General features: G+C 46.4%; 2 protein-coding genes across 2 annotated transcripts; one reads left to right on the forward strand and one right to left on the reverse strand.

The window, feature by feature from the left end:
• Nucleotides 1-3,841: 3,841 nt before the first annotated feature.
• On the forward strand, nt 3,842-5,905 carry LOC124704253 (AAA-ATPase At3g28580-like). Its single transcript, XM_047236499.1, has one exon. It carries the CDS (start codon nt 4,125-4,127, stop codon nt 5,649-5,651), a length of 1,527 nt encoding a protein of 508 aa, XP_047092455.1. The 5' UTR covers nt 3,842-4,124; the 3' UTR covers nt 5,652-5,905.
• Nucleotides 5,906-6,667: 762 nt separating this feature from the next.
• On the reverse strand, nt 6,668-10,352 carry LOC124697381 (DEAD-box ATP-dependent RNA helicase 27-like). The gene is made up of 12 exons (XM_047229981.1): nt 10,080-10,352; nt 9,645-9,830; nt 9,057-9,242; nt 8,627-8,710; nt 8,477-8,518; nt 8,257-8,346; nt 7,875-8,174; nt 7,754-7,792; nt 7,564-7,668; nt 7,420-7,488; nt 7,209-7,334; nt 6,668-6,928 (listed from the first exon to the last, which is right to left on the reverse strand). The coding sequence occupies exons 1-12, from the start codon at nt 10,350-10,352 to the stop codon at nt 6,812-6,814; spliced, it is 1,617 nt and encodes a 538-aa protein (XP_047085937.1). The 3' UTR covers nt 6,668-6,811.
• Between the last annotated feature and the right edge of the window lie 2,154 nt (nt 10,353-12,506).

Here is a 12,506-nt window from a genome sequence, read left to right on the forward strand (position 1 = left end):
AAAGATGAAATTAGCACTGCTTAGCACCGAAACGGTGACTGATCCTGATTCAATGCATTTGTAAGGGTGGACAGTACACTAAAAAGGAACCAAACCGATCTAGTTGAAATTGCTGGTTCATGCATTCTTTGTTCCTCTGTTAAGTAGGAAGATGAGCTGGCATCTGGTTTGTGGTTCGTGCCGAGATTAGTGCCACCGGCCTTAAGAAGTTAAAATCGTGACGGAGTATCGGGAGACAGTAGAAGCGGTGAGTAGGAGCTCAAGAGAACCCCGGTTTATGGTTTATCGACCTCTGAGATGTGTAATAGGTCCACTCATGCTTTCATTTTTCAAAATGAGTTTTTGTCAACTTACAAGTCACATTACTGCGATGTAAGCAAAAGAGCTACACCTGGCCTTTGCATACAAGATATACATAGCCAATTGCATGCCTCAAAGTGGTTATAGAAGGCATTAGTGATCTAGGAGTTCTCGAGGCAATGGCATGTGGTGAGGCATTGACTCTAGCACTAGACCTCCACCTGTCACACATGACAGTAGCTTTGCATTGCCTCGAGGTTATAAACAGTCTAGAAGGGAGCTGTATCGAAAAGTTCAATGGTGTGGTATAATAGATTAAATCCAGAACTCGATACTTCACAATTTATTGTGTGCATCAGCGAAGGACGTTGACCATGGAGGCGCGTAGGTTAGCTCGAGCTTCGTCCTACCATGACCTTTCTCTGCTCCTTTGGTTGTCCCAAACACCAAAAGAATTTCGTATTCTTATGAATTTGTTTGATAATAAAGTGGTGGCCTTTACCCCTAAAAATTAGCATGTTATAGGATATCCTAGAAAAAGTAAAATTTCGTAGGAATGGTTAAGGCATGCATGTTCCTTCTTAAGCCAAGAAGAAAGAAAAGTTGTCGTAAGACGTAAGACTACTAGCTATACTATGAACTATCTCGTCTTCTTAAGCGGCATGAAGTGTTTGTTGTTGTAAACATTATCGGAAGCACAATGTCAAAAATAATAGTTGTGGTGGCATAGCCGTATCAAAAAGAGTCCAGTTTAACCATCTTGTCATGAATACCGCTAATGATGGACACGAGTTTGTATCCAACTGACCACCATGATGTTGCTATTTTATGCAGAAACATGGGTCAATACAATAGGAAATCCAGATGCTTCCAACTCCTAAGATGTGTGTGATATCAATGTCATTGCAAAATCAGTCCCAAGCATGTTCGGGAAACTTGTGTACATTGGTATGTGGTGTATGCTAGTATGAACGTAGCAACTGCTAGGCTCTACTCCTTTCTTTGCCTCATATGTGCATGATATTTTCTTTTGTGAATTATGATCATGATTTTTTCATGCTTAAATAGGAACATAGTAGGTACCTTGTGGTGCAACAACCGCATGATGGATGTTTGGACTCTTTTTTGTATCGCAATAAAAGGACACATGGGCATTTTGTACTATTGTTAGCATCCTCTCCATCAATGAAGTCGCTAAGTAATACATGTTTTGATCATATAAATTTATGTTTGCATTGTAGTTTTGTTTGTATCACCACATTTTGAGAAACCCTTTGCAGTCCATGTCTCAAGTTGTTACGCATCAAGTAAAATTGAGCCTAAGAAACCAAAATCTTCGCAGTTTATGATCATATTTCATACAAAATCAATAGAATCATCATTTGGTAAGAGCTTTGTTTGATTGTGTTTGCTTGAACATAAAAGTACCAATAATCGTAGTCGGTATGTGAGTGTTGATCCTCATGGACCATAGGTTCACAATGTGTTGATTATGCTCATATGTGATCACCCCTTACCCTCACCTATTGAGTTGACATGAGCAGTGTGCCAATGATTAAAATGGCATGGCCTCAGGAGAGGCCAAGGATCATGCATGTGTGAAAAATGTGCCAGTCCTTCGGATAAAGACATGTGGCTGTCCAGGGGAGTAGAAAAGTCGTAAAATTGAGTGTATACTACATGTAACATTGAACTACATGGGTGTGATGTGTGCGGGGCTAGGCTTCGGGGATAAATATTAGTGTGGACACTTGCGAGATGTATATTTGGATACTTGTGTGAAGATTCAGACTTTTAGAGGTGAGTTGTTTGAGTCGAAGTTACAAATGAATTAATGGAGTGACCATACATAAGAGTGTGATACAATCTCATACAAAACGTAAGATGTGTGTTGGTAGATAAAATAGCTAGGTCGGATGCAAATGGAGCACCACAACATTGGATGTGGAGGATCTTCGCGCGTTCATGTACCATATTCTTGTGCATTATCCTCACATCCATGCATTCGAAACCCATGGTGACATAAATTATTCATCCTAGAGGCTTGAAGAAGAATACATCTTCAACTGATAGTCGTGGATACCTTGACATGAGTCCATGTACCATCAATGAACAAGGTGTTGTTACTTCATGTACAAAGCCGCATATCCTCATTCTTCTCGTTCGTAGCGTGCTTGTGGTTTGAGCTGCATTGGAAGATCAATTCCAACTAATTGCAAGACATGTATGCATTATGCATGCTAATATGAACGTAGAAACTATCAGGCATCAATCTATTTTCTCAGCCTCAAGAAATGCAAGATGCTTTATTTTTCAAATTAGGATCACATTCGTTCTGTCTTCTCACGCTTAAATAGGAACAGTATTGCATTAATGTTTGATACCATGTGGTGTAACAACCATCCAATGGACGTTCTCATATAGTTCAACAATGCCATAATGGTTACATGGATACCTTTTGTATTATATGAGCCCCCCCCCCCCCCCCCCCTCCCTTGATGAAGTAACTCCATCACGTTTTGATCCTTTCAAGGAAGTTCACTGTGTGTAGATTATTTAGGTCACTACATTTGAAAAATCCTTTGAATTTGCAATCTCAAGTCACATTAAATGTTCGCAATTTGTGGCCATATAGCGACCCAAAATCATAGAATTGTCAACTGAAAAAAGCTCGGTCCAATTATCAATGTATAAACCATTTAGATTGTAGCTATAATTATCATGGATGTGTGGTTCCAACGTTGGTCTCCCATAGACCACTGGCTTGTAGTGCGCCATCGCGCCTGCCAGCACAATGGGGTACCTGTGGCGGCTGGCGCCGGAGTACATGCTCACCGGTTGCACCACCGAGGCTGCGCAGTTCAACATATTCGCTCTCGTTTGGACCCTTGTTTATGATCTTTACATATATTTTTCGTGTCACAACGACACTACATGCCAGTCAATGTACTCCCTCCAATTCGTTTTACTTGACGTTAATATAGTGTCAAGTAATACGAATCGTAGGGACTAGGGAGTAACAAAAACAAGCAAAGTGCTAAACCAGTGCAAAACTCTGTTCAATTTTTTCTAGATGGTATATTTGATATAAGTTTTAGTAAATGGGGTAATATGTATCACTAATGCACAACTGAAAGGGTATAAACTGGAACACACTCTAAGTTGATTTCAAGATAAGTCTATTTTATGCTGAAATTAAAAATAAAAAGGAGGACGCACATGGTCAGACGAATGGACTAGTCCGCTATCCTGCCTCATCACATCCACCTAGAGACATCGCACACTACTGCTTCTGCAGGTCCTCGTCACCGCCATCTCACGGTTCTCCTTGGCGCCGACCCGAGACACGCGCTGGCTCCAAAACAGCGCGACGAGACGACGACCAACGCTCCAAAAGCGTCGCTGTCTCACCGGAATCTTTTCCCAGTAGGTCGTCGACGCCTTGGCAGCCAATCCATCCAGCCGTCCGTGTGATCGACCTCGACGTCACAGAAACTAAACCGCGGATGACGCCATTGCGCTCGTCGCTGATGAACTACAGTTGCGTGCCTGCCTGCGTTTGGTCCTTCGATCAGGCGGAGGCAAGCAAACCCCAACTCATATGAACAGAGCAAAACGACGAATTTACATACATGTCGGCCTCCTGTCCGGTCACCTTGGCCTCCAAGCAACTAATCGCTCCATAAGTAGAGAGGCCTCACCTAGAGATTTCATTTCATTTCATTCCAATTCCAATCACGGAGAAGAAGGGTTCAGCTAGCTACACACTTCATTCAATTTCAACCGCTGACTAGAAGACGAAGCTTGCTCCAGAGTCCACACAGATGCGAGCCATGGAGTCGTCAGCGGGGGGACTCTTGGGCGGCCTCAACTCCGGCGTGGTGCTGAGCCTGATCGCAGTGCTTTGGACGGTGGTGTGGCAGAACCTGCAGCACCTCCAGCTGCAGCACTTCTTCAAGCGCCACATCGGCCGGCACGCGCGCCGCCTCTCCGCCCTCGTCGACCCCTACCTCTCCGTCACCGTCGCCGAATACGACGGCGGGGGCCGGATGCGCCGCGCCGAGGCATACGAGGAGGTCAAGGCCTACCTCGCCGACACCACCTCCCGCGACGCGCGCCACCTCCGCGCCGAGGGCGCCAAGGACGCCGACCGCCTCGTGCTCAGCATGGTCGACGGCGAGGAGGTCGCCGACGTCCTCCTCCCCGAGGAGGGCGGCGGCACCGTCTTCTGGTGGGCCTACTCCAAGCCGCCGCCGGGCCAGCAGCAGGACCGACGCTGGGGAGGCGGCGGCGGGAACGACCAGGAGAACCACCGCTTCTACCGGCTCTTCTTCCTCGACCGCCACCGCGACCTCGTCCTCAACACCTACCTCCCGCGCGTCCGCCGCGAGGGCCGCGCCGTCATGGTCAAGAACCGCCGCCGGAAGCTCTCCACCAACATCTCCACCCACCAGTTCACCGACGCCGGCTTCATGCGCACCGCCTGGACGCACGTGCCGTTCGAGCACCCCAAGACCTTCGCCACGCTCGCCATGGACCCGGCCAGGAAGAAGGAGATCGTCGACGACCTCGACACCTTCAAGAACGGGAAAGACTACTACGCGCGCGTCGGCAAGGCGTGGAAGCGCGGGTACCTCCTCCACGGCCCTCCCGGGACCGGCAAATCGGCCATGATCGCCGCCATGGCCAACCACCTCGACTACGACATCTACGACATCGAGCTCACCTCCGTCAGCTCCAACACCGACCTCCGCAGGCTCTTCATCGAGACCACCAGCAAGTCCATCATCGTCATCGAGGACATCGACTGCTCCCTCGACCTCACCGGCACCCGCACCAAGAAAACCGAAGACAAGCCGCCCAAGGTGGACGGTGATGGCAGGAAGGGGGCCGCAGCCGACACCAGCAGCAAGGTGACGCTCTCCGGCCTGCTTAACTTCATCGACGGGCTCTGGTCGGCGTGCGGCGGCGAGCGGATCATCGTGTTCACCACCAACCACCTCGAGAAGCTGGACCCGGCGCTCATCCGGAGGGGCCGGATGGACAAGCACATAGAGATGTCCTACTGCGGCGCCCCCGCCTTCGAGTTCCTCGCCAGGACCTACCTCGGCGTGGAGGATCACGAGCTGTTCGCCGACGTCGGTGCTCTGCTACAGGAGGTGGACATGACGCCGGCCGACGTCGCCGAGAACCTGACGCCCAAGAGCGCTGACGACGACGCCGACTCGTGCCTCCGAGGGCTGGTGGCGGCACTGGAGAAGGCCAAGGAGGACAAGGCCAACGGACGAGGCAAGGACAAGCAGCCGGATGAAGATGAAGGGGAAGTGGTGATTGCCCAGGACCAGGAGTGAGTGACAGTAGCTCAGGATCCATTGATGTGATCCATGAATCCATGATTTGTCACGTTCTCTCTACTTCTAGCAAGTGGTGATGGGTGGTAGAATAAGCAGATTTTCCTGATGGAGTTCAGTTTGGCAGGAAATGCTAGTTACTATGTTCAGAAACGAAAATGTTCATGCCAGCTATGATGAATGTTGTACGCCAGTGTAACTGAGCTGACGAGTGTATTGACGAACACATTGTCAAGATATACTCATTTGATATACTCCCTCCATTTAAAAAAAAAAGTTTCTCAACTTTTTTTAGATTTGGATGTAACTATAGCTAAAACATGTCTATGTACATCCGTATGTAGATAAAGTTGAGAAGCTTTTTTAGGAACGGAGGGAGTACTATATTAAGTTTTTCTTATGGGGAATTCTCATTCTAACTTGCGGTTTATTAACTAAGCCTTTTGGATCATGCCATGTGTACCAAATGTCTAATGAGGTGCACCAACTGGGGATGCTTGTTGGGGAATTTCGATAAGGGGTTCGAAGTGTGTTTAGTTTCTGCAGGAGTATATTGACTTACTTTGGAGAGCAGAGTAACCGGTACAGTCCATCAGACAACAACTTTGTCAAAAAAAAAAAAAATGAATCGGACGACAAACGAATATAGTGACGCTCTGTTTCCATCACAGTCGGGTTTGTAATCAGCGTTACCACGGCTAGGTGATTGCAACATGCGACCAGCACGGAGCAAGGGGTTTCAAACCATCCCTTTCAACAATAGAAGAATAGTCTTTAGATCACCATCCGACCATATCTCCACTTATAACCTGCAGTAGGTTTCTTTTGCTGAAATTGCATATTTTAAATGTTACAATTTCTAACGGACGACCAGTTTTGGGTGATTGAAAATTATGAATGAGTTCATTGAAAAAGGCAAAAAAAAATCTGGCCTATTCACACCTCAATAATCAAGCTTATAGAGTTGGTAGTATGTAAATCCATCTAACAGGGAAATGGACAACACATTTGTTCCTTGGTAAGTTATGTAGTATCAAAATTCTGTAGAGCAGGGTGACTGCGAAAGCTCTGATATCAACATACCGCCATGTGGAGAAACCTCTTAAACCACTAGAAATGGGACCCTCTCTACGATATTAGCGAGCTACTACCTTTAAACATCACCGCCTCCTCCCAAGATCCATTTTTCTCATCTTCTTCCTGTGTTTAGAGGCGCTGCTCGCCAGGTTGAGGTTCAGTTTTGGAGGGTTGCTGAGACAGAATGATGCTGCTACGCCCTGCCAGATAGTAGGAAACTATACATAAGAGCATTTTTATTTTTCTGTGCAGTCTCAGAGTCCAATCTGGGCACAATAAATCTGGTTCCTTTTCGAGCAAAAGAGCGAGAAAATATATGGAACACACTATAATGCGGAGTAGACAAATATGCCACCAGACAGTAAATTCACTGTGAAACGTGAATGTGGTGCCAAGCAAAAAACAATTTATGGAGCGGATAAGAATGTGCGAGTCCTGCACAGGAACCAAATGCATAGAGAGCCTTCCAAAAGCGTTTACCTTTAAATCAAGCCCATGAACATTGAAAATGTCTTTCATGGAGTGCGAGTTGTATGCCAAAATGTAGGATCTATAGGCTTCTTTAGCTGACTGTTTGAGGATGTCATTCTCACCAACGATTTTCTCCTGCCCAACAAATTCAGTTAAGAACTTTACACTTATTAAAATACATGACGGGAACAAACATAATAATACTGAAAGACACGCTTACAAGGTATGGCTGCAAGTTTGGCACTTGCTTTTTATTTAGCACGTATTCTGTGGGAGAAATATTGGCTTCCTGCAGACACCACTAAATATGTAAAATCTCTTTACCTTCAGAAAACACACAGTTATGTGTGCATAGAATTATTACCTTCAGGTAAATAAGAAACTTTAATTCTTGTGGCAGTAAGAACAATAAAGCACTTCCTTTGCCCTTCTCACCACGTGCAGTACGGCCAACTCTGTGAATGTATTCCTGAAAATCAAATTCGAATTGCTCAGTGCTGTAAAAGAAACCCCGAGAAAAATAGAAAATTAACTGGTACAGTCCAGATCACCACCTTTGGTTCATCCGGAGGGTCATATTGCACAATATAATCCTAAACAAGTGCAAAAACACCTTATGTTAGCAAGGGAAAGAAATTGGTCTAGCTTAAGACAAATCACTAGTAAAAATCTCACCACATCGGGAATATCAAGACCGCGTGCAGCAACATTAGTGCATAATAAGATGCCACTTTCTGCCTTGCAAAAGTTAAAGAATGTTGTAGTTCGTTTCTGCTGCTTTTGTTTCCCATGGATCTCAGAACACTCTATATGGAGAAAATTTAGAAGCTCCGCATGGAAGTTGACTGAGCTACATGACGAAAAGAACACCATGACCTTCTTAGACTTCTTCTTTTTTAGGAAAGAATATAGAATTGGAAACTTCTCGTTGCTAGGAATAACACAGTACCCCTGCTGTAAGCCTGCAACAGTGGCCTGTAGGGGCAACACCGTTATTTTTCTTACAGAAATTTTTAATGAAGAGAAGGTAAAACAGCTTGGCAAAACAGTTTCGTACTTTTGATTTAACATCATGAACTGAGATATAAACAGGGGTTCCTTTTTGTTCTTCGTTTTTCTCAAATGAGAGCTTGGCAAAATCAACAACCTGTGGAGTGCACCGAAAAATTAGCAAATTCACTCAGAGAGAGAGAAACGAAACAGATGGACTTAAAAGTTGAAATAGCATCAATAACAAATTTTCGAGAATACATAGCCTGAATAACAAATGCACCAACCTCTGAAGTTTGTGTAGCAGAAAACAGAACAGTCTGCCTACTCTGTTGTTGCGCAGAATAATTTGAAAAAATGTTAGTTCCAATAAAAAACATTACAAACTAATGTATGCATATCAAGAGAAAAATCAATAGGGGAAGACGATCATATACCCGAGGAAGGTGGCGAAATATCTGTTTCATATCTTCCTCGAAGTTTTGCTCGAGTATGCGATCAGCTTCATCAATTATAAGGCACTACAAAAAGAGGGTGAGGTATGATTGACAAATTAAGAGGGAGGAAGAGAACATGAAAAAATACATAATTTTTTATAAGCTAAAAATGGCAACCAAGAATATAAAAAGGATTTCAGAAGATAAACAGTTTGTTTTTACAAATATATTGTATGATCCAAGCTACAGAGTAATCTAAACCATGGTCCTATATTGTATGGCTCCAAGTATACACTATACCACTAGTATGAAATTTGCAGTTTATCAATGGTCATTTGACTTGATGAAGATCTAACATATCCATATTGTTTCCGCAAACAAACCTCCTTCATCCTTTGACAGGAAGATAGCGAACACGCGAGTTCCTTACCTTTATGCTCTTATACATGAAACCCTTGGTATTCTGCAGATGATCCAAAAGTCTTCCTGGTGTAGCAACTAATAAGTTGACGCCCTTCGCAAGCTGATCAGCTTCACCTCTCCGGCTGTTGCCACCAATTACATATCCAAGAGTTTGTGAGTGGTACTTCATTAATTTCTGGGCAACATTGTGTGTCTGGAGCAACCAAATAAAAAAAACATGATTAGGAGCAAAAAAAATACAGAAATACTAAGCTTTCAACAGTTTGATTATGCTTTTCAACTATAACATACTAATTTTCCAAGATAAGACTATTCCACTTTTTCTGAAAAGGAAAACAAAAGGTAGCCTCCTTTACCACCAAAAAGCAGAGCGGTCAAGAAAGTTTTTAGAGTAAACAACTCTGTCCACTAAATTTGCACAACACCCATTGGGTCAACAAAGTAATTCTTATCTCAGTTGACGGATCAGACTTTACCCGTTTGCACTCAAAGCAGGTTCTTAACTTAACAGTCTCGACTCTCGACCCATAACATATACCCAAACTGAATTGTTAAATTTTTGCAGCATAATTTCTCCACGTAACCACAATCATACCTGGATGGCAAGCTCCCTCGTGGGGCAAACCACCACAACTCCGGTCCCATTACGTGGTGAGAACCGCAGGTTATAGAGCATCTCGGTCGCTGGTATGAGGAACGCGAGGGTCTTCCCCGATCCCGTCTTGGCAGCCCCCATCACATCCCTTCCTTCCAACAGAGGCGGTATCGATCGAGCTTGAATCTGCAAATTGGCATAAATAATGTCATGCGTCATGTGGGCACATTTATATACTTGACTGAACAACAATTCCATTGACCACATCAATACCAACTAAACTGAACAAAAGCAATCTGAACGCATGCTTGTGGAACTGTAATGATCAGATGGAGTTACCATCGCGAACATGAGACAATCACAATGTAACACAGAAACAATCACTAGTGCAGTTAACATTGCGGTAAAAAACATCAAAGGAGGCAGGGCACACACATGGGTGAGGCGGGTGTAGTCCATCTCCGTGATGGCCCTGGCGGTGAGGTCGGAGAGTGGGAGCTCCGAGAAGAGCCTGCTCGTGAGGATCCCCGACTCCTCCTTCCTCTCCTTCCCCTTCTCCATCTCGTCCTTGCCGTGCTCCTTCTCCTCGTCGTCGGCGGCGATGTAGAGGTGGGCCGTTTCCTCTTCCGGCTCCGGTGAGGTGGGGTAGGGAAGCTTGCGCTTCTTCGGCGGCCCCGCGGAGCCCATGGGCGCGGCCGCAGCGGACATTGCTGTGCCGGCGGCAGGAAGAGCTCTGCTCTAGGGCTCGCTGATCTCTCTGCTAGGCGTACCTGGCGGCGCGGCTCTCGCGCGGAAACAGGAAGTCTGCAGTATTTATGTCACCTTTTTTTTCGTAAGAATTTTGCAGGAATTGTTCAAATTCTGGCAGGAATCGGGAAATAATTGAGAGGAATCGCTCATGAGCAGCTTCGGAGCAATTGAGGGCATGTTTGGTTGATTTTTAAAAACACACAACATAAAGATATGAATACATATATTAATCACATGATTGAAAAACACAAAAAGTGTAAACAGTGGTTCATCGGAATACGAAAACACGTGATTTCTAATAAACATGGTCAAATCAAATTCAAACCACATGGAAAGGTCAAAACACAGGATTCCTAATAAACACTGTAAAATCAAAGTCAAACCAAATGCCACTAGAAACATCTATCTCATTCTTTGTGCATAGGAATTTGAAAAGGAGGTTCGAGTGGATTGTAAACTTCCTGCGTTTCCTTTGGAACTAAGGTGAAAAGAAATCCCATGCGTTTTTGTCTTTTGCTCAATATCTTTGAACCAAAGGATGAATAGTGTGACACCATAGAAAATCACATTCCTTAGTTTTTCCTTTAAACCAAACAAGCCATGATATATGCTATCAGGTTTTTAAATGCAGAACGAACTCACTCTATGGTGCGCGCTTGCGCCTTACTATTCGCATAAGGGCATCTCCAGCGGCGCGACGGAAACGGACGCTGAGCGACCATTTTCGTCCGCCGTGACCGGAAATACGTTTGGGGCTTGTTCCAGCGGGGCGACGCAAAGTGACCGGGCCGTCCGCGGAGACGCAAACCTGGCCCAAATATGCGCCTCGGATGCGTCTCCACGGACGTCCGGAAACGTCCGCTCGTGTCTAGCGGACGTTTCGGCTGGCCCGCCTGGCAGAGACCCTGCGTCGATGCGTCTTCTCAAACGCGCCAGCGACTGCAAAGCTGCGTCGCTTCGGCACTATGCGCCACGTTAATAGCGACGATGCCTCGGCTGCCGAGCGGCCGCCCACCTCCACCAACCACGTTAATGGCGACGCCACGCGTCCCGCGGCCACCGCATGCGGACGGCCTATATAAAGGGGCCGCGCGTTCTTCTTCCTCATCCACTCCTACAAAGAAACCCTAGCCGCCACAAAGCTCGAGCGTAGCGCCGCCTAGGTGTTCCTGCGACGCAGCCAAGCCCGCGAGGAAGTCCATGACCGGTCCTAGTGGCCGGCGAGGCGGTCGAGGCCGCGGCCCTGGGCGTCCCCGTGGCCGGGGCAGGGGCCGCCGTGGTGGAGCAGCTACGGCCCCACGCTCGCCGTCGCCTGCGCCCTCCTCGTCCTCGCAGGAGGAGCGCTGCTTCGAGTTCCTCCTCCGCATCGACGATGACCCACTCGCCATCAAGCGGCTACCGGACAAGTTCGCCGAGTTCGTCGACAGCGTCGAGCCGGCGCACTTGCAGCTACGGGAGGCCGGCCGCAACTTCGCCGCTGGACCGTCGAGGTCCCGTTCGACGGGAAGGGCAAGATGTACCTGCACACGGGGTGGGACAAGTTCGCCCGCGACCTCGCGCTCGAGCCCGGCTGCCAGCTCACCTTCCTCTACGAGGGGGACGGCGAGATGATCGTCAAGGTGTTCGACGACACAGCTTGCCGCAGACACTACCACACTGACGACTCCGGCTCCGACACCGATAGTTAGAACGTCGAGTGTTCTTTCTTTGCAGCGAATCTGGCTACGGGCCAGACGAAGCCAGTAGTCGAGGTTTTTGTCTGTTCGCCTCATCGGTAGAACCAACAAGGGCACCATCTCCTTCCGCTGGATTTTCCAGTTTGGGTGATTGGGTCCCCTTGAATGTTCTTTCTTGGCAGCGAACATACGGAAATCAACACAACTGGCTTCTATTTTTAAATTTTTTATATTTGTGTCGACCATGGTTCAAACTATGTGTTAGTTTGTGTAAACCATGTTCCTAACTATGTGTTAGTTTGTGTAAAATCATGTTTGAAACTATGTTTAATTGAGAAAAGGGAAAAAAAGAAGAAAAAAAATGCGTCGCCCCGCTGAAAACGGACACGCGGATAAAAACGGTCATTTAGCGTCCGCAGCGCAACACAAACGAACG

The sequence above is a fragment of the Lolium rigidum genome, chromosome 3, assembly GCF_022539505.1.
Source record: "Lolium rigidum isolate FL_2022 chromosome 3, APGP_CSIRO_Lrig_0.1, whole genome shotgun sequence".
NCBI classification, from domain to species: domain Eukaryota; kingdom Viridiplantae; phylum Streptophyta; class Magnoliopsida; order Poales; family Poaceae; genus Lolium; species Lolium rigidum.